Source organism: Cannabis sativa, chromosome X, assembly GCF_029168945.1.
Source record: "Cannabis sativa cultivar Pink pepper isolate KNU-18-1 chromosome X, ASM2916894v1, whole genome shotgun sequence".
Taxonomy (NCBI): Eukaryota; Viridiplantae; Streptophyta; class Magnoliopsida; order Rosales; family Cannabaceae; genus Cannabis; species Cannabis sativa.
The window spans coordinates 28894577-28916731 of NC_083610.1; the positions used below are offsets into that span (position 1 = coordinate 28894577).

The window sequence follows — 22155 nt, forward strand, 5'->3', positions numbered from 1 at the left end:
ATAATTAAATTTCGAAAAAATAATTAAATAATAGAAATATATATATTTTCGAAATTAATAAAATAATAAATAAAATAATATTTAAAATTAAACCTACAATTTTGAAAAATTAGGTTTCAACTAACCTAAATATCATTTCAAAATTTGCTAACTACTTTTTAAAATTAATGTTATTTTATAAATTAATTATTCAATAAAAATTAAAAAAGATAAATAAATATCTTTTTCAGATTTTATAGTTTAATTTAAATAAATAAAATAACAAAATTTAAAAGTTAGCAAAATATCTTATTTCTATTCAAAATATCATGATTATAGTTATCTTATTTTAAATTTAAATAATGTCAAATTAAAAAAAATATTTAATTTAAAAAAAAAATTAATATCTGACCATAAATTTAAAAATAAGATAAGATATAATCAAATTTAAAAATAAGATAAAAAATCAAGCAAAAAGATAGATATTTACTTGTTTTCAAATTCAAATGACACTAATATCTAAGATTAATTTTAAAAAATTCAAATTAATTTATTTCTGATATTAGATTTGAAAATTGAAAAGTAAAAATCTAAATACAAAACTACACAAAAAATCGGAAGTTAAATCCATGAAATAGCATGAAAAATCAAAGAAAAACGAAAAAAAAAAATACGAGCTGTACGGACAGTATGTTGTGCATACTGCCCGCGCGCGCAAGGGGGGTGCATGGCCGAGGTCCCTCGGCGCAGGAGGCTGCACGCAGCCTGTTCTGCGCGCGCAAGGACGAGTTTCAGACAAAAACTCGGTCGAGCAGCTGTCTGAACGCGTGCTGTCCGAGGGTATCACCCTCATCCGCGCGCGTGAGAGGGTTGCACGACCCTGATATTTTTCGAAACTTCAAAAAATCATAACTAATTCAAATTAAATCGAAATTGAGTTCTGTAAAAAAGTAAATTGCTTAATTTTTTCCATACTATCCAACAAAAATAATTCCAGAAACATAATTTCAATTATTTTTCACGAAAATTCACAAACATCAATCAATCATCATACAACACACAACACAACATGAAACCATCCAAATCATAAACAAATCGTTTTAAAGTCCAAATTTCTTGCAAGCAAATCAATTACCATGGCTCTGAGGCCAGTTGTTGGAAATTATTTTACCAGGATCTTAGATCTACTCACAAGTATGTTGTTTAACACCCTAAATATGAACTTTCTAAAACGATAAATAAACACATATAAAGTTAAGAAAACCTTACATTGGTTGCAGTGGAATAATGTCTCCTTCCACTCAGATCTCTAATACTTGTATCCTTTCTGTCGCAGAGTATTATCAAGATCTGAGCCCGAATGTCCTTCTCTTTGTGTGTGATCCTTCACAGTCTTCCAATCTATGATTGAGGTACCACTTGCTGTGTGTGGGCACTACTCTATCACTGAGGGTTTCGAAATTATGAAGAGGAAAAGAGAGAGGTATAGGGTCGGCTATAGAGAGAGGAGTGGAAGGCTCAGTTTTTCTGAAAAAGTAATTTTCTGAGAAAAAGGTTATGAAAACTTGTTATTTGACTGAGCCATCACTTTCTATTTATAGGCAACTACTAGGTTTAGGTTAATAATTATTTGGCATTAAAATAATGAAAATATTAATTGGAAAAACTATCCCAAGTGGCCGGCCATAGGTGTTAATGGGCCTTAGTTGGATTTTGCAGTTTTCACAATTTTTATTTCTATTTTCTCAAAAACGCCAATTTTCAAATTCTAACCATTTAAATGTCAAAACTAATTATTTAATAACTAAAATAGATTATTAAATAATATTGTCATTTAATTTAATTATTAATTAGACATATAAAGTCTCTTAATTAATAAATAAACCTAGAATCTCTTTTCTTTACAATTTCACCCCTGCTTAGTGAAAATTCACAAACTAGACATAGTCTAACTTTAGAATTATAATTGATTAATCACAAATCAATTATTGAGTCTTACAAGCAGTATAGTCTCAACTAGAATGGGGACCATGGATCTATATGCTGAGCTTCCAATAAGTGAACCGAATTTACTAAGTAAATTCCTACTTATTAATTCTTCGTTGAATCTACTCTTAGAACTTAGAATTGCACTCTCAGACTTATATAGAGCATATTATATGTTCCACGATATAGATATGCTATCTCATTTAACCATTGTTATAATCTTATTGTGATCAAAGATCCTCTATATAGATGATTTACATCGAGATGGGTTAATTTTACCGTTCTGACCCCTCAAAGTATTTTTCCCCTTAAAACACTTAGCTACCTGTAAATGATGTTTAGTGATCTAAGAATTAGTCACTTAAACAAGAGCTCATCCATTTACTTCTATTTAACTAAGCTCGAAAGGAATCATCACTTGAGAAATACACCAGTAGAAGCTATATTTTCCATATTTATGTTCAGCACTCTCACTCAATCATACTATCATGTTCCCAAAATATACGTATCACCCTGACCCAAAAGTAGGCTTAACTAATAAATCAAAGAACATGAATAACACTCCTGGGTTGAGCCTAATCATATCAGGATTTAGGTCCAGGTCCGAGTCTCCAATCTCAGTCCGAATCCTAGGTCTTGGTCTCGGTCCATGTCCGTGTCTGGGTTCAGGTTCGCGTCCCGAGTCCAAATCCAGTTCCAATTTCGGGTCACAGAGTACGATTTAAGGTTCGGGTGTGGGTCTGGGTCCGAGTCCTGGCTTAGGTCTAGGTCCGTGTTTTGGTTCAGGTCTGAGTCTTAGTCCCAAATCCAAACACAAACCACATGTCGAGTCTAGTTTCGAGATTTGGTACGAGTTCGAGTTCTGGTCTGGGTCTAGGTCCAAGCCTAGGTCTAATTACCAGATTTAGACACCGAATATGGGTCGGGTCCAAGCCTTGGGTCTTGGGTCTAGTCCCGGGTCTAAATCCAGATGCTGGTCCAGTTCGGGTTTGGGTCCTAGTCCCAGTTTGTATTTCGATTCAGTGTCTGAGTTCGAGTTTGGGTCCGGGCCTGGTTGGGGTCTGAGTCTTGGTTTGAGTCTAGGTCAGAGTCTGGGTCTAGGTCTGGGTCTGGGTTCGGGTCCAGGTCCAAGTTTTGGTCTTAGGTGCAGGTCCAGGTCTGGGTGTGGGTCAGGGTCTCAGTATGGATCTAGGTCCCGAGTTTCGATCCCGACTTGGGTCTGGGTCTGGGTTCGAGTCTAGGTTCGTATCCGGATCCCTATCTAGGTCCGAGTCTGTGTCTTGGATCGGGTCCCAGGTCTAGGTCCAGGTCCGGCTCTCGCTCCCAGTCTGGGTACACGATCGTGTTTGGGCTCGAGTTTTGGTCTCGCTTTGGGTTTGGGGCTAGGTCCGAGTTCGGTTCTAGGTTTGGGTCCGGGTCTTCGTCATAGTCCTAGTCTTGTTCAAGGGTCATGGTTTTGCAGTTCTTGTTCAGGTTCCAGTTCCGTCTCCCGGGTCTGGGTCAGGGTCCGCGTTTGGGTCGGGTTCGGGTTCGAGTCCTGGTTTGAGTCCCTAATCTGGTCCCGATCACCTATCCCAGTCTAGTTCCGGTTCAGGTCCTGGGTCCCAAGTCCGAGTTTGGGTTCGGGACAGAGATTTGGGTGCGGTTCTAGGTCTCGGCCCCAATTTTGTGTCCCGAGTCTGGTTCCATGTTTGGGTCTAAGTTTGGGTCTAGGTTCGGCACTGAGTCTAGGTATGAGTTGGGATCTAGGTTTGGGTCCCGATTCAGGTCTAGGTCCTTGTTTCCGGGTCCAGGGTTGGGTCCCGTCTCCCGAGTTTGGGGTCGAGTTTTGGGTCTTCATCCCAGTTCCGGTGCCTAGTTTCTAGTCCAAGTCCTCAATCAAGATCTGGATCCTTAGTGAAAATTTGTGTCCATGTTCGGGTTTGGGGCCCAAGTCCCCCATCTAGGTCCTAGTTCAGTTTCGGGTTTGAATCTCAAGTTTGGGTCTGAGTCTAGGTCCCAGTATGGGTTCATGTATTAGTTTGGGTCTGGGTCCAGAATGAGTCCAAGTCCCTATTTGGGTCCAGGTCGGGGTCCCAAACCGGGGCCTAGTCAAGGTCTAGGTCACGAACCAGGTTTTGGTCTGGGTTTTGGTCCGGGTTTAGGTCTTGAGTTTGGGTCTAGGTTTGGGTCTGGATCTGGGTCTGGGTCTTGGTCCTGGGTTCCAATCTCGCTTTGGGTATGGGTTTTGGCCCATGTCCAGGTTTGGGTTTAGGGTTTAGGGTTTACTATTTAGGGCTTTAGGGCTTAGGGTTTAGGGGTAAGTGTAAAGAGTTTAGAATTTAGGGTTTAAGGTTTAGGATTTAGAGTTTAATGGTCCGCTTCCGCATCCGGTTCCAATTTCGGGTCACAGGGTACGATTTAAGGTTCGGGTGTGGGTCTGGGTCCGAGTCCTGGTTTAGGTCTAGGTCCGTGTTTTGGTTCAGGTCTGAGTCTTTGTCCCAAATCCAAACACAAACCACATGTCGAGTCTAGTTTCGAGTTTTGGTACGGGTTCGGGTCTATGTCCAAGCCTAGGTCTAATTACCAGATTTAGACACCGAACATGGGTCGGGTCCAAGCCTTGGGTCTTGGGTCTAGTCCGGGTCTAAATCCGCATCCCGGTCCGGTTCTAGCTCATGTCTTGGGTCCCGGTGCAGGTCTTATGTCCAAGTTTGGGTATAGGTTTGGGTCTTGGGCCTGAGTCATGGGAACGGTGATGCAAACCAAGGAAATGATGCAAACCAAGGAGCTGCTGGACATGCTGATCATGAACATGGGAATGGAGTTAAATTTGCACAAGACCATTTGTCACTTCCTAGTGGCCCAATTACAAGACTTAGAGCCAAACATTTCAAGGAAGCACTAAATGGGCTAATCCAAGAGAATTGGGCTGATTCTAAAAAGACCAAAATGGGTTCAAATAATAATCAAGGCTTAGTCCATGTCATCAAAGCCATTGAAGAGACTAATTAGCATACAAAAACGTGGTCAGCATGGTTTTAACATTAAAGGGCAAGAATCTGTTGAATTTCAAAAGATATTAGGTGGGGGAATAATAATGGCGTTGGTTGGTTATGTTAAATACATTGAATTTAGTCATCTAGATAATTTTGGCAGCCTTAAGAAGTCCAAAAGGCTAAAAAAACGTGGGACTTGTTTGTATTAATTGTTGTGTTGCTTTTATAACTATAGTTTTGACTTTTCCTATTCTTGGAGGGTTGTTCCAAGTATAAAAAGGGGGTACTACGAATTGTAAGGGCAGATTATGTTTTCAGAAATATTATTGTGAGGTGTGTTTCTCTTTGTTCTTAAAAGAACTCTTGAACTTATCAAGTTAATCTTGTGGTGTTCAAACAACCAAACTTATCACCTTGATTCTTGAGATATTCTTAGGTTTCTGGGTGTGGCGTTTCAATCCTTCGTAGTCTTGGTTTTCATCTAGTTAGGTGACGGGTCAAGGCTCAACAAATCTTGTCTACACGATCTTGGGGCTCCAAGCCATCGTTGTTATTGGGTTTCACCACAATTGTTGGTGGAGTTCATATCATTTGGTATCAGAGCCTTGGTTCTAAGGCAAGTTTTGATTATCTTTTATTTTCGATTTTCTATTCCTTGCTGTAGCAAAAAAAAAAAAAAAAGAAGAAGAAGAAAAGAAGCAAAAAAAAAAAAATATACGATTTTAATAAGAAAATTTCTTCATTTCATTTTCTCACCTTATTCAAGTTAGACCTTTTGATTAGTTTTGGTTGTTTTCTCATATTGTTTTTGTGCTGCTGGATTATTTTGGAATTTGTTTCTTAAAGTTCGATTAAGAACTAAAGAAAACACAAAAGAGTGGAAAAAGGCAAGAGTGTGTGAGACCATAAGAGGGTGAAAGCCATTTAGAGTGAAAACACGAGAGCAAGTGTATCAATTCTTGAGTGAAACACGTGAGGGAGTGCTTGTGAGGATTCTAACCTTGTTTTGCAGAGTCTAAACATGTCCAATAATCAAGAAGAACACTTAACCGAAGAATTTCGACAACCCCCAGCTCCGAACCTCCAAATGCAAGCATTGTTAGGGGAGATGAGGCGTATGTTGAGGGCTGAATTAGAACCTATTCAAGAGAGGTTGGACAGGGTAGAAGCGGGAACTCGTAGGAGACAGCCACAAGACATCCACAATAATGGACGTGGTCCGTGGCGGAATGTTGAGGAAGAGGTGGAGTCGGAGGAGTTTGATGAGCCATATATGAACCGGGGCAGGTTTGAACGTTGGTATGGAAATAGAGAAGCTAGGATGGGTAGACCTAGGAGGGATAATGATTTAGGAAACATAAAAATTAAAATCCCATCTTTTCAAGGTAAAAATGATCCTGAAGCTTATTTGGAGTGGGAAACTAAAATGGAGATGGTGTTTGATTGTCACAACTACTCGGAGATAAAGCAGGTTAAGTTGGCTGCAATTGAATTCACCGATTATGCCATTGTTTGGTGGGATCAATTACTGATTAATAGGAGGAGGAATAGAGAGCCACCTGTGGACACTTAGGAGGAGATGAAAATGCTTATGAGGAAGCGTTTTGTACTCAGCCACTATTATAGGGGATTGTATCAAAAGTTGCAGAGGCTAATTCAAGGCTCCAAGAGCGTGGATGAGTATTACAAGGAGATGGAGGTAGCTATGATCCGGCTAACGTAGAAGAGGACCGAGAAGCCACCATGGCTAGGTTTTTGCACGGTTTAAATCGTGAGATTGCGGATATAGTCGAGTTGCAACATTATGTTGAGTTGACAGATATGGTGCATCAAGCCATAAAGGTGGAGGAACAACTCAAACGGAAGGGAATGGCTAGGAGGGGACAACCTATGGCTACCACCAGCCCATGGAAGGCAGCTCCAAGGAGGGATGAGCACCTGCAAAATAAGCCAAAATTTGAACCCTCAAAGAATGTCAAACCAACGCCTGCCACTACTTTAGGTAACACCGAGACTTCTACTTCTAAAACACGTGATATTAAGTGTTTTAAATGTCAGGGGCGGGGACACATAGCCAGCCATGTAAACAAAAGGGTGATGATGATAAACGCCCAAGGAGAGCTTGAGTCGGAGGATGAGGAAGAAGTAGATGATGATGACATGCCACATTTAGAATATGCCGATGATGAGCAAAATGCTGTGGTTGGAGATTTATTAGTAGCAAGGCGCATTCTCAATATGCAGCAGGTCAAGGAGGAGGAAATTAACCAAAGGGAGAACTTGTTTCATACGCGGTGCTTTGTCAATAACAAAGTTTGCAATGTCATTATCGATGGAGGGAGTTGTACAAATGTAGCCAGCACTTATTTGGTGGAGAAACTAGCCTTAACCACCTTAAAACATCCTCATCCTTACCGGCTTCAGTGGCTGAATGATTGTGGGGAAATCAAGGTGACAAGGCAAGTGTTGGTGGCATTATCCATTGGCAAATATGAGGATAAGGTGCTTTGTGATTTGGTTCCTATGCATGCACAGGTGCGGACGTAGTTACTACAATATAGGGCCATGGCTCCCCTAGAATATATATGCTTAATTAAATTTATATATCCAAACTATTTTTTTTTTATAATTATTGTATGAAATTCTTTTGAAAAAGTCAAACTAAAATTTATAAATATTAACTTCTTTCAATCTATATGTAATTACTTTATTTATTTATTTTACATGAAAAATTTATTTGTTTTTTTTTTCTTTAAAGCATTTATTTCTTCTTTAATAATATTCAAGACATACATTTTTTTTTATTTATTTCTTCTTTAATAATATATATTGATTTGCTTAGTAAGACATACCATTTTTTTTTTTTTGAGGTACCACTTTAAATTTTTTTTAATTGTGTATAAAGTGATAAATCTTATAACTACATTTTTATAACTACTATAAAATAATCATTTTCAGCTATGAATATAGTAAAAACTGCATTTCGCAACAAGATAAAAAAAATGAATATTTAAGTAGTCGTTCGCTAGTATTATACATTAAAAAAGAAAAATTATCAAAAAAATTTAGTATGGATTCACTTATAGATAACTTTTATGATATGTAAGAAAGATGTTCTACATTTTAATTTAAATTATAAAGTTAATAAAGTATTTTGAAAACATTTATCACCTAAATTTAGAAAATAGTTTGGCCCCCCTAATTTTATATTCTGGCTCCGCCCCTGTGCATGCATGCCATTTATTGTTGGGAAGACCATGGCAGTATGATCTGAGGGTTACACATGATGGATTCACAAATAGGTACTCTTTCACTCTTAAAAAGCAACCTATTACTCTTGTGCCATTAACTCCAAAACAGGTCATGGAGGACCAACTAAAATTACAAAGATCAAATGAAAAAAAGAAAGAATAAGGAAGGAAGGCTGAAATTGAAAACAAAGAGTTTAAAAAAAAAGAAAGAGAGAAAAATATTGATCAGAGTGAAAAAGAAAGAGAGAAGATTTCAGCCATAGTCAGAGCAAGAGAGGAAAAATTCAATTACATTGTAAAAAAAAAGTGAGATCAAGAGAGTATTATTTTCACACCAGCCCCTTATTGTACTCATGTACAAGGAGGCTCTTTTATGTACTAATGATCTCGTCGGTAGCTTGCCGAGCAATATTGTTTCTCTTTTGCAGGAGTTTGAAGATGTCCTGCCCGAAGAGGTACCATATGGCTTACCTCCAATCCGAGGGATTGAACATCAAATTGATTCATTCCGGGTGCATCAATTCCAAACCGACCAGCTTATAGGAGCAACCCTGAGGAGACCAAGGAGCTTCAAAATTGGAGAAAGGGTATGTGCGTGAAAGCATGAGTCCTTGTGCGGTTCCGGTGCTATTAGTTCCTAAGAAGGATGGAACCTGGAGGATGTGTGTTGACTGTCGAGCCATCAACAACATAACGGTAAAGTATCGTCATCCCATTCCTAGATTAGATGATATGTTGGATGAATTGCATGGTTCTTGTGTCTTTACAAAAATTGATCTTAAGAGTGGATATCATCAGATTAGGATGAAGGAAGGTGATGAATGGAAAACTGCTTTTAAGACTAAATATGGTTTGTATGAGTGGTTAGTGATGCCTTTCGGTTTAACTAATGCTCAAAGCACATTTATGCGTTTGATGAACCATGTTTTGCGTGCATTTATTGGCAGATTCGTAGTTGTGTATTTTGATGATATCCTAATTTATAGCAAAAACTTGGAAGAACATGTAATTCATTTAAAATCTATTTTGGACATTCTAAGGAAATAAAAATTGTTTGCTAACCTCAAGAAGTGCACCTTTTGCACGGATAAGCTTGTGTTTTATGGTTTTGTTGTTAGTAAGAGAGGAATTGAGGTGGACGAGGAAAAGGTGAAGGCAATCCAAGAGTGGCCAACCCCAAAAACAATCAGCCAAGTGAGGAGTTTCCACGGCTTAGCAAGCTTCTATAGACGGTTTGTGCGTGATTTTAGTAGCTTAGCCACCCCTCTTACTGAAGTCATCAAGAAAAATGTGTCGTTTAAGTGGGGAAAAGAACAAGAAAGGGCATTTAATCTGATCAAAGAAAAGTTAACTAATGCACCTTTGCTTGTTTTACCAAACTTTGCCAAAACTTTTGAAAGTGAGTGTGATGCTTCAGGAATAGGTATTGGAGCTGTTTTGATGCAAGAAGGTCGTCCAGTTGCTTATTTTAGTGAAAAGCTGAGTGGGGCAGCCCTAAATTACCCCACTTATGGTAAAGAGATGTATGCCTTGGTAAGGGCTTTGGATAATTGGCAGCACTATCTATGGCCAAAGGAATTCGTGATTCACACAGATCATGAATCTTTGAAGCATTTGAAGGGACATCAAAGGTTGAACAAATGCCATGCCAAGTGGGTGGAATTCATTGAAACATTTCCATATGTGATCAGGTACAAGCAAGGTAAGGAAAATGTGGTGGCTGATGCATTGTCCCGAAGGTATGCTTTACTTTCCATTTTAGATACAAAATTGCTCGGTTTTGAATACATTAAGGATTTGTATGCACAAGATTCTGATTTTGGTGATGTGTTCAATTCATGTGAAAAAGTGGCATTTGGTAAGTTTTATAGGCATGACGGATTTTTGTTTCGGGAAAATAAATTGTGTGTGCCTATGTGTTCTTTGCGTGAATTGTTTGTGAGAGAAGCTCATGGTGGTGGTTTGATGGTCATTTTGGTGTAGCTAAGACTTTAGGAATTTTGCATGATCATTTCTTCTGGCCCCATATGAAACGTGATGTGGAAAGAATCTGTGAGAAGTGTATCACGTGTAAATGGGCTAAGTCTAAGTTGAAACCCCACGGCTCAACAAATCTTGTTTACACGATCTTGGGGCTCCAAGCCATCGTTGTTATTGGGTTTCATCACAATTGTTGGTGGAGTTCATATCATTCGGGTCCCCGATTCATGTCAGGGTCCTAGGTCCCGATCTGGGTCAGGGTTCCAATCCGAGTCCTTATCTCGGGTCTTGGCCAGGTCAAGGTTTATTAACGGTTCGGTTCTGAGGTCCCGCGTTTGAGCATCGCGTCCCGGTGCCGGTCCCGGTCCCAGTCTGAGTTCTAGTCCTAGTCTAAGTTTTGGTCTCGGTCCTAGTCTGGGTCTAAGTCCAAGTCCTGATCTATGTCCAGGTCTGAGTCCTGAGTTTGAGTCCGAGTTTTGGTACGAGTCTGGGTCTGGGTCAAGGTCTAGGTCTGGGTTTGGGTCTGGTCCCAGTTTTCAGTCCGTGTCGTCTTGGTCTGGGTCTGGGTCTGGGTCTATGTTCGAGTTCGGCACGGGAATGGGTTCTGGTGAAGGTCTCGGGTCACGGGTCCTAGGTCCCAGGTCCTGGCACAAATCTGGGTCCGCGTTCGGGCCTGGGTCCTGGTATTGATCCTAGTCTGGGTCCGGGTCTGTGTTCGGTTTCGTGTCTTGGTCCGGTTTTGGATCGAGGTCCAATTCCTGTTCCAAGGTCCTTATTCTAGTTCTTGTTCCTATTTCGGGTCTCGGGGTCCGAGTTTGGGTTTGGGTCCTAGTCTAGAAATTGTTCCAGGTTCGGGTCTTGGTACGATTGCAAGATCTAGACACCAACTACGGGTCAGGTCCAAGGCCCACGTCGTGGGTCAAGATCCGAATCCCATTCTTGGGTCCCGGTCTCATTTCCATTCGGATCCTGGGTCCCAGTCTATGTCCGTGTCCGGGTCTGGGACCGAGACCGGGGTTGGGTCTTTGGTCTCAGTCCTAGTCCTGAGTCTTGATTCTGGTTCTAATTTTGAGTTTGGATCCCCAATCTAGGTCTCGGTCCTGGGTGCAGGTCTGAGTCTCCCATCCCGGTCTGGGTCCTGGGTTCGGGTCTAGCTCCAAGTCTGTGTCTCGGTTCGAGTTCGTGTCCCGAGTCCCGATCTGAGTTTTGATTCAGATGCGCGTCCTGATCTAGGTCTGCGTCCCAATCCGGGTCTGGGTCTGGGTCCTAGTCAAATTTTAGTTCCCGGATTCAAACCCAGACTGGGACTCGGACCCTGGTCTGGGGTACAGGTCTGGGTCTGGGCCAGGGTCTTGGTCCGACTCCGAGTCTGGTTTTGAGTCCGTATATGGGTCCTAGATCCAAACACTGACTACGGGTCAGGTCCAAGCCCTGGGTCTAGATCTGGATCACAGTCTCGAGTCCTAGTCTAGTTCCACTTGGGGTCCCAGGTTTCGGTCTGGGTCCTAGGTCAAGGTCCGGGTCCAAGTTCATATCCTGGGTCTCAGTCCCAGTTCTGAATCCCGTGTCCCGAGTCTAGGTCTGAGTCCTAGGTCTCGGTCCGAGTCCAGGACCCAATCGGGGTTCAAGTCTTGGTCCGAGTCTAGATTCAGGTTCCGATCTCGGTCTGGGTCCAGATCAGGGTTCGAGTCTAGTTCCAAGTTCAGGTCCAAGTCCCAAGTTTTGATCTGGGTCTGGGTTCTGAGGCCCAAGTCTAGGTCCCCCATCCATGTCTAGGTCATAGGTCCCGGTCTGGGTCCATGTTCGTGTTTGTGTCCTAGTCCCAGTTTCAATTTCCATTCAGTGTTTGGGTTCAGGTTTGGGTTGAGTTTGGGTCGAGGTCTGAGTCCTGGTCTAAGTTTGGGTCGGGGTCTGAGTCTAGGTACAAATCCCGGTGTGGGTTTGTGTTCGGGTCCAGGTCTGGGTTTGGGTCCCAGGTGCGGGTCTAGGTCTGGTTCTGGGACAGGGTCTCTGTCCAGATCTAGGTCCCAAGTTTGGATCTCGGTCTGGGCTTAAGTCCAGGTTTGTATTCGGATACCTATCTAGGTCAAAGTTTGGGTTTGGGATCGTGTCCCAAATCTAGGTCCAGGTCATGGGACCCAGTTCTGAGTTTGGCTTCCAGACCGAGACTAGTGTTCGGTTCTAGGTCCCGAACCCAATTCTGTGTCCCGAGTCAGGTTCCATGTTGGGTTCTTAGTTCGGGTCCAGGTTCGGCACCGGGTCGAGGTATGGGTTGGGATCCGGGTTCGGGCCTAGGTCTGGGTTGGAGTCCGAGTCCTGGTCCGGTTACGGTTTTAGGTATAGGTTTGGTTACGGTTCGAGGTCCAAGTCCATGTCTAAGTCCTTGTTCCGGTCCCATTACCGGGTCTCGATCTACTTGTGATTTCAATTCCAATTTTGGGTCACAGGGTACGGGTTCGGGTCCATGTTTGTGTCTAGGATTGGGTTTGGGTCCGGGTCTGAGTTTGGTTCCTGCTCTGGGTTCGGGTCCGGGGTTGGGTCCTAGATCCAAACACCGACTACGGGTTCGGTCCAAGCCCCAGGGTCAGATCTAGATCCCGATATTGGGTCTCGGTCTGGTTCCATTTCGGGTGCCGGGTCACGAGCTGGGTCCTATGTTCAAGTTCGGGTCTGGGGTCGGCTCTTGGGTCCCGGTCCTAGTTCCGTTGCCTAGGTCTCTATCCCGATTCTGGGTCCACGTCTCGGTTCTTGTCAGGCTTTGGGTCCTAATTGCGGTTTGGGTTTTGGTCTCATTATGTGTATTTTTTTGGGTTTGGGTCCTGGTCCTAGTCCTATTCCAGTTCGAATTCTAATTGTGATTCCAAGTTCGAGTTTGGGTTCGAGTTCGGGTTGGGGTTCGAGTTCTGGTCGGGGTTTGAGTCCTGGTCCGAGTTTGGGTTCGGGTTCGGATCTCGGTCTAGGTCCGGATCGGGCTCCGGGTGTGGGTTAGGGTCCTTGGTCTGGGTCCAGGTTTAGGTCCAGGTCCCAGGTTTCGATCTCGAACTGAGTTAGGGTTTAGTTCTTGGTCTAAGTCCTGGGTTTCGATCACAGTTTGGGTTCGTGTTCGGGTCTGGGAGCAGGTCCAGGTTTGGGTCTGATTCTGGGTCTGGGTCTGAGTTCGGGTCCTGAATTCAGGTTCGATTTTTAATTCGAGTCCAGGTTCGGGTTTTCTCCTGGTATGGGTTCGTGTCGAGGTTCCTATACTGGTTTGGGTCCGGGGAAGGTTTCGGGTCTAGGTCTAGGTCTGACTTCAGATTCCTGGGTCTAGGTCAGGTCCTAGTTTAGGTTTGAGTCCTGGTTTAGATCTAGGTCTGGTTCCGGGGCCTAGGTCCCTGGTCTAGGTCCCCCATCCAAGTCTAGTTCCTAGCTCCTGGTCTAGGTCCAGGTTCGTGTTCGGGTCCCGAGTCTTTGTTTTAGTCCAGGTCCTAGTTCGGGTTCGGGTTCGGGTCCAGGTCTCGGTCCTAGCCTTGGTCTGGGTCGCGGGTCTCATGTCCAGGGGAGGTTTTAGGACAAGGTCAAGTCGAGGTCCTAGTAAGGGTCCCGATCTAGGTTCCTGTCCCAGGTCTCAGGTCCCAGTCCTAGTCAAGGTCTCGGTCCTGGTTTTGGTCTAAGTTTGGGTTATGTTTTGGGTTCAGTTCTGGTCTCAGGTCCGGGTCCTAGTCACAGTTCTAGTTTTGATTTTAGTTTTGGGTTTTGTTCCAGGTCCGGGTCTAGGTCTAAGTTGGGGTTAGGGTCCGAGTCTCAGTCCTAGTCCGGGTACGGGTTTTTCGGATCCCTTTCTAGGTCCAAGTCTGACTCCGGATCTAGGTTCGGGTATTGGGTCTGGTCCCAGGTTTGGGTCTGGGTATGCGTTTGGGTCCGGGTTTGAGTTCGTGTCCATGTCTAGGTCCAAATCCCAATTTAGGTCAGGTGCTTAATTTGGGTCCGGGATCGAGTCCCGAGTTTGGGTTTAGGTTCTAGTCTAAGTCCTATTTTGGGTTCGGGACTGGGTCCAAGCACGAGTTTCGGGGCTGGGTTCTGGTCTAGTTCTGGGTCCCAGTCCAGGTGTGGGTCCTGGTCACGTTCCCGGTCCTGTTCCAGGGTCCTAGTCATGTTCTTGTTCATGTTTCAGTTTCGGGTCCCAGGTCTGGGTCTAGGTCCAGGTCCTGGGCCAGCTTCGGGTCCTAATCTAGTTACAGTTTTGGGTCTGTGTCCAGGTCTTGTTCCTAGGTCCCGATCTGCTTCTAGTTTCGGTTCCAGTTTTATGTCACGGGGTACGGGTTCGACTCGAGTTTGGGTCCGAGTCTGGGTTAAGACATTATTTAGGTCTGGAGCTAGGTTCAGGTCTGAGTTTCGGTCTCGTTTAGGGTCCAAGGGTGGGTCCACTTTCGGGTTCGATTCTGGGTCCAGGTCCCGGTCCCGTTCCAAGATCCCTGTCCGGTTACAGTTCAAGTTTCGGTTTTGGTTCCCGAGTGTGGGTTTGGGTCTTGGTATGTGTCCGGGTCCTGGTATGAGTTCGAGTGTGGGTTTGGGTTATTGTCTAAGTCCTAGATCCTAATACCGACTACGGGTCTGGTCCAAGCATCGAGTCCTGGATCTTAAGTCCCGAGGTGGGTCCTAGGTCCAGGTTTGTGTCTGGGGTTGAGTCCCGGATCACGATCCAAGTTCTGACGCCCAAGTTCTGGTCCTAGTTCAGGGGCCCAATTTCCAGGTCTGGGTCCCCCCTCGATGTTCGGGTCCTAGGTCCCGGTTCGAGTCCAAGTTCGTGTTTCAGTTTGGGTTCGGGTCTGGTCCAAGTCCAGGTCCTGGTTAGGGTTCGAGTTTGAGTTCAGGTTCCAGCCCCAGTTCTGGGTCTAGGTCCAGGTCTCGGTCTGGGTCTAGGTCCCAGTCTTGGTTTAGGTCCCAAGTCACAAGTCCCGGTCTGGGTCCAAGTCCCGGTATGGGTTCTTGTCTCAGTATGGGTTTAGGTTTGGGTCCTGCTACTGTCTCATGTCTGGGTTCTAGTCCAGACCTTGTCTTATTCCAATTCTGGGTCTGAGATCGGGTTTGGATCCCGGTCTGAGTCTTAGTCTTGGTCTGGATCCCGGTCTGGGTCTGGGTCAAGGTATAGGTACAAATCCAGGTTAGAGTCCTAGTTTCAAACAATGACTACGGGTTAGGTCAAAGCCTTAGTTCCAAATTCGGATCTCAGTCTTGGATCTCGGTCTTGTTCCAGTCCCAATCCCGGGTCTTCGGCTGGGTCCTTAATTTGGGTTCGGGTCTGGGTTCCGGGTTGTGTCCCTGTAGTCAGGTCCTCAGTTTGTGGTCCAAGGTCAGGTCCCGTGTCTCGAGTCTAGGGTCAAGTTTTGGGTCTCCGTCCCGGTTTTAAGGCCTAGTTTCAGGTCCAAGTGCCTTATCTAGGTCTTGATCCTTGGTCCAGATGTGGGTCCAGGTTCGCGTTTGGGGCCCAGGTCCCCCATCTAGGTCTGGATCCTAGGTCCAGGTCAAGGTCCAAGTTTGGCTCCCAAGTTTGGGTCCGAGTCTAGGTCCCAGTATGGGTTCAAGTTTGATTCTGGGTCCGGGTCTCGATCTGAGTCCAAGTCCCTATTCAGGTCCGGGTCGGGGACACGACCAGGTCCCACTCAAGGTCTAGATCTGAGACCAGGTTCTGGTCTCAGTTCGGTCCGAGTTAAGGTCCTAAGTTTGGTCTAGGTTTGGGTTTGGATCCGGGTCTGGGTCTGGGTCTTGGGTTCCAATCTCGGTATTGGTATTGGTCTAGGCTCGTGTCCAGGTTAGGGTTTAGGGTTTAGGGTTTTGGGTTTAGTATTTAGGGATTTAGGGTTTAGGATTTAGGGCTTAGGTCTTAGGGGTAACTGTAAAGAGTTTAGGGTTTAGGGTTTAAGGTTTCGGGTTTAGGGTTTTAATGGTGCGCTTCCAGTTTCGGTTCCAATTTCGGGTCACAAGGTACGATTTAAGGTTTGGGTGTGGGTGTTGGTCCGAGACCTGGTTTGGGTCTAGGTCCGTGTTTTGGTTCAGTTCTGATTCTTGGTCCCCAATCCAAACACCAACCACATGTCAAGTCTAGTTCGAGTTCTGGTATGGGTTCTGGTTTTGGTCCAGGTCTAGGTCCAGGTCCAGGTCGAATTCCCTAATTTAGACAACGACTATGGGTTGTTTCCAAGGCTCGGGTCTTGGATCCTGTCCTGGGTCAAAATCTAGATCTTGGTCCAGTTCTAGCTCATGTCTTGGGTCCTGGTTCGGGTCTTAGGTCCAAGTCATGGGTCTTGGTCCCCGATTCAAGTCAAAGTGGTAGTTCTCGATCTTGGTTAGGGTCCCAGTCCGCGTGTAGGTCCCGGTCTGTGTTCAGTAATGGTCCTTGTCTCGGGTCTATGCCTATTCTTGGTCTAGGTCACGGTTCAGTTCTCAGGTCCCAGGTCTGAGTATTGGGTCCTAGGTCCCAATCCCGGTCCTGTGTCCTGGTCCCAGTCCTGTGTCCTGGTCCGGGTCCCGGCCTTGAGTTCTAGTCCTAGTCCGGTTTGGGTCCCAGTCCTGATCTCTGTCCGGGTCCCAATCCTGGGTTCTAGTACGAGTTATAGTACTAGTCCAGGTTTGGGTCCGGGTCTAGGTCTGGGTTTGGGTCTGAGTCCGGGTTTCAGTCTGTGTCTTGGTCCGGGTCTTGGTCTAGGTCTCGGGTATGAGTCCGAGTTCTTGTACGGTCTAGGTTCTAGTCCAGGTCTCGAGTCACGGGTCCTAAGTCACAAGTCTTGGCGCAAGTCTGGGTCCGGGTTTGGGCCTGGGTCCTGGTATTGATCCCGTTCTAGGTCTGGGTCTGTGTTCGATTCTGCGTCTAGATCCAATTTTGGGTCCAGGTCCAATTCCTATTCCAGGGTCCTGATTCTGGTTCTTGTTCCGATTTCGGTCTCGGTCCGAGTCGTGGTTTAGGTCCTGGTTTGGAAATGGTTCCAAGTTCGGGTCTAGATATGATTCCATGATCCAGACACCGAATACGGGTTGGTTCCGAGCCCCGAGTTGTTGGTCAAAATTCAGATCCCAATCTTGTGTCCCTGTCTCATTTCAATTCGGATCTTAGGTCCCGGTCTGTGTCCGTGTCTGGGTCCGGGTCTGGGATAGAGACCGGGGTCAGGTCTTGGGTCCCAGTCCCTGTCCTGGGGTCCTAATTGTTGTTCTAATTTTGAGTTTTGGTCCCCAATCTAGGTCTTGGTCCTAGGTCTAGGTTTGAGCCTCCATTCCCAGTCTGGGTCAAGGTCCAAGTCTGTGTCTCCGTTCGCGTTCGTGTCCCGAGTCCTGATCCGAGTTTTGATTAAAGTCCGCGTCCCAATCCGGTTTTGGGTCTGGGTCTTAGTCAGATTCCAGTTGTCGAACTCAAACCCGCTCGACTCGGACCCAAGTTTGGGGTACGGGTCTAGGTCTGGGTCCGAGTATGGGTTTGGGTTTGAGTCCGGGTATGGGTCCTAGAACCAAACACTTACTACAGTGTCGTGTCCAAGCCCCGAGTGTTGATGTGGATCACGGTCTCGGGTCCCAGTCTAGTTCCACTTCGGGTCCCAGGTCTTGGTCCGGCTTTGGGGTCGGATTCTGGGTCTCAGTCCCAGTTCTAATGCCCGTGTCCTAGGTCCAAGTCCCCAATCCAGGTTCGAGTCCTAGGTCCCGGTCTGAGTCCAGGATCCAATCGGGGTTCAAGTCCTTGTCCGAGCCTGGGTCAGAGTTTCGATCTTGGCTTGGGTCTAGATCTCGGTTTGAGTCCAGCTCCAAGTATGGGTCCGAGTCCTGAGTTCCGATCTAGGTCGGGGTTCCAAGGCCCAAGTCAATGTCCGAGTCCTAGGTCTTGGTCTGGGTCCATGTTCGGGTTTGGGTCCTACCAGGAGTGGGATTGGGACCCAAGACCCAACCCCGGTTTCAATCCTCGACCCGGACCCGGACCCGGACCCGGACACGGACTAGGACCCAGTATCCGAATCGGAACAAGACCGGGACCCAAGATTGGGATCCGAATCTTGACCCACGACCTAAAGCTTAGACCCAACCCGTAGTCAGTTTCTCGATCTTAGAATCGTACCAAGACCCGAACAATTTCTAGACCAGGACCCAATCCAGACTCGGACTCGGGACCCGAAATCGGAACAAGAATCGGAATGAGGACCTTCGAACTGGAATTGGACCTAGACCCAAAATAAGATTTAAATGCAGAACTGAACATGAACCCGTACCCAAACTAGGATCGATACCAAGACCCAAACTCAAACCTGAACCGACACTTGCCAGGACCTGCGACCTAGAACCTGGAACCCTGGACCCGTGACCCAAGACCTGGACCAGAACCCAGACCCGTACAAGAACCTAGACCTAAACCACGACCCAGACCCAGACCGAAAACCGGACCCAGACCGAGACCCAGACAAGCAGCCGGATTCATACCACAACTAAGACTCGAACCCAAGACTCAGACCCGGACCGAGATCAGGACTGGGACCCAGACATAGACTAGGACCGAGCCCTGAACCTCCACTAGGACCAGAACTTGGATTGGGACCGGGACCCGAGAACCGAGACCGAGACCCGAGACCCAAGACTCAAACCTGGGACCTAAGAACTGAACCGTGACCTAGATGGGGGACTTTGGCCCCAAACCCGAACCTGGACCAAGACTTGGACAAAGGATCTGAACCTAGATGGGGGACTTGGACCCAATACTGGGCCGAAGAACCGGGGTCTGAGACCCAAAATTTGACCCTAGACTCGAGACACAGGACCCAACCTTAGACTTGGAACCCAGGACCTCACTACCAGGACACAACCCCAAACTCGGACCCAAACTAAAACTTAGGACTCGGCCCGGGACCCGGGACCCGAACTAGAGCAAGACTGAGATCCAAGACCGAGATCTGAATCTGAACTAGAGTCTTCAACATGACCCATAATCAGTGTTGGAATCCAGGACCCAGACCCATCCCCGAACTGGGATCCAGACCCAATCTTGGACACAGAATCAGAATCAAACCAGGACTGGGACGAGAACCCTGACCTGGGACTGTAACAGGACCCAAACCTAAACCCAAACTCATCCTGAACCCATATCGAGACTTGGACCCAGACTGGGACATGTGACCTGGGACCTAAACCAAGACCGAGACCCGGACCTAGACCCAGACCCAAGAACTGGGGTTGGATCTAGGAACAAAGAACCAAACTCGGACCCGAGATTCGGGACCTGACCCCAGACCCAAACCTTGACCTAGGACCCACCCCGAGACTTAGGATCCAGGACTCGATGCTTGGACTCGACCCGTACCCCATGACTTGAAAGTAGAACAAAAACTAGAAGCGAATCGGGACCCAAGAACAGGACCAGGACCAGGACCTGGACCCAAACCCAAAACTGTAACTGGACCAGGGCGCGGACTCGGACATAGACCCACACTCGGATTCTGTGTTTGGGTTTGGGTTTGGGTCTGGGTCTTGGTCGGGGTTTGAGTCCTTGTTGAGTCTAGGTCCAGGTCTGGGTCCAAGTGTGGATCCCAATCTGGGTCTGGGTTCGGTCCAGGATGAGTTCAGGTCCCTGGTGCGGTCCAGGTTTGGGTTTGGGTCTGGATCTAGGTCCCAGGTTTCGATCTTGGTCTGGGTCTAGGTCTGAGTCCAGGTTAATACCTTGATCCCTATCTAGGTCTGAGTCTGTGTTTGGGATTAGGTCCTTGATTTAGGTCTAATCCAATTCTCGGTTCTGATCTGGGTACACGACCATGTCTAAGCTTGAGTTTCTGGCCCCGCTTGGGTCTTGGGCTTGGTTCGAGTTCGGTTCCAGGTCTTGGTCTGTGATGAGGACATCAAGGACCAAGTATCAAGTCCAATTCCAGTGGGTCCAGTGACTAGGGCACGAGCTAAGAGATTCAAGGAAGAGCTTAACAACCTAGTACACAAAGTCTTAAATCAAGAAGAGACCGTGGTCAACACGGAAGGAGAACAAAGATTGGTCATACTCATCAAAGTGGACTGAATTTTGAAGCTTCATTATATGTGTCACGTTTTTATCATATGGTCGTAGTTGTCACATTTATATGTGTCAAGTTCTTTTGTGTGGGAGTTACAAGAGTGGAGTCAAAAGGTCTTCATTATGGAGCTTTCATTATGAAGACCAAGAGTCTTATTTAGTATGCTTTTATTGGAAAGACCAAAGGTCTTAGGTGTGTTAATGTTGAAGTCCAAAGGTCTTGTAGGTGTCATTTTCGTCCTATAAAAGGGACTACTACCTTTCCATTGTAAAAATCAGATTATCATATATGCAAATTGTGAGTTTTTATCTTCTAGAGTTCTTGAAGAAACTTGTGAACTTATCAAGGAGGTATCCTTGTGGCGTTCAACTTGACTTATCAAACGGATTTCCATCCCCGTTTGTGGCGTCTTCCTTATACCAAGGTTCGTGCTTCGCGAAGCATTGGGTCGAGGTTCCATTCCAACATCGTTTGTTCTTGGTGGCTGTTCCATATTTGGTGTCGGGTTTCATCACAAGTTGGTGTGGTTCGTATCAGTTGGTATCAGAGCCAGGTTCATCCGGTTTGGCTTATCCTTTTTATTCTTTTAGTGTCTCAATATTTCAAAAAAAAAAACTCTATTCGTGTTCTTTATTATTATTTTTTTTTTGTTGTTAGTCTTGTTCTTGTTCTCTTTCTTAAAATCCGTAACCATTGTTGTTAATTTCTTTGTCACACTCGTTTCCTTGTTCAATCTTTCCTTATTTTTTTTTCTTGTCCTTGTGAAATTCCTTGAAATTCGAATCTGTTTGATATTGCTAAGTCCTAATCTGTCTTCATTTCAACTCATTTGTTTTCCCTTGTTCCCATTGTTTACTCTAGTGTCAAAGAGTTTTGGAAGCATTGTTATTGAAGCGTTTTGGTATTAATTCGTACTTGAATTCAGGTTGGCTTTTGGTATTCAAAAAAAAAAAAAATTCGTACTTGAAGTCTGGAAACCCATCTTAAATTTTTTTTTGTTATATTCTTGTTCCTTATAGTCTAAAGGCCATTTTGCCTAAACCCCACTCTAGTGTTCCAAAATCACCACTTTTCGCCACTTTTTCATCGGTTTTCGTTTGCTTTATTGGGTAGAATTGACTGCTTGAACCTCCATTTCACTAGTTTTCAAAGAGCTTAAAGAAGATAAAGAGCGGAAAAAGGCAGAGGTGTGAGCTTATTTGAGGGTAAAAGCCATCATTGAGTGAAACACGAGTGACTTTGAGTGACCACTTTTCTTTGAGTGGAACACGTGAGGGAGTGTAGTGAGGTCCTTTCTATACTTGTCTAACTTTATTGTTTTGCAGAATTTTTAATCATGTCACAAAACACGGGTGATAACAATCCACAACCTACAGTTCCAAATCTACAACTTCAAGCCATTATGGGGGAGATGAGGAGATTGTTGAGGGAGGAGTGTGAGCAAATACATGAGCGGTTGGATAGGGTGGAAGAAGGAGCACAACGGAGACCAAGGGGGAGAAGAGTACACCAAAGGGGGAATGAAAATGAAGGAGATTTCGAAGGAGTAGTTTCTGATGAAGAGGTTGATAGGATGTCGACGGGTACCAATAGGAGGTATGGTGGGAATAGAGAAGATAGGAACCAAGTAGACTATTATTTGGGGAATATAAAGATGAGAATCCCAGCCTTTCAAGGGAAGAGTGATCCTGAAGCATACCTAGAGTGGGAGAAGAAAATGGAGTTAGTCTTTGATTGTCACAACTATTCAGACATGAAGAAGGTAAAACTTAATGCCATTGAGTTTACTGATTATGCTATTGTTTGGTGGGATCAGTTGTGCACTAACAGGAGACGGAGTGGAGATCGCCCTATTGAAACATGGGAGGCAATGAAGAGGGTAATGAGGCGACGGTTTGTACCACCTCATTATTATCGTGATCTCTATCTTAAGTTGCAAGGCCTTCGTCAAGGCTACAGAAGTGTTGATGAGTATTA

General features: G+C 45.3%; 1 protein-coding gene across 1 annotated transcript; it reads left to right on the plus strand.

Moving 5' to 3' along the window:
- Positions 1-6661: 6661 nt before the first annotated feature.
- LOC133031814 (uncharacterized) lies at positions 6662-8520 on the plus strand. Its single transcript, XM_061105515.1, has 2 exons — positions 6662-7478; positions 8198-8520. Exons 1-2 carry the CDS (start codon positions 6687-6689, stop codon positions 8210-8212), a joined length of 807 nt encoding a protein of 268 aa, XP_060961498.1. The 5' UTR covers positions 6662-6686; the 3' UTR covers positions 8213-8520.
- Positions 8521-22155: the final 13635 nt, after the last annotated feature.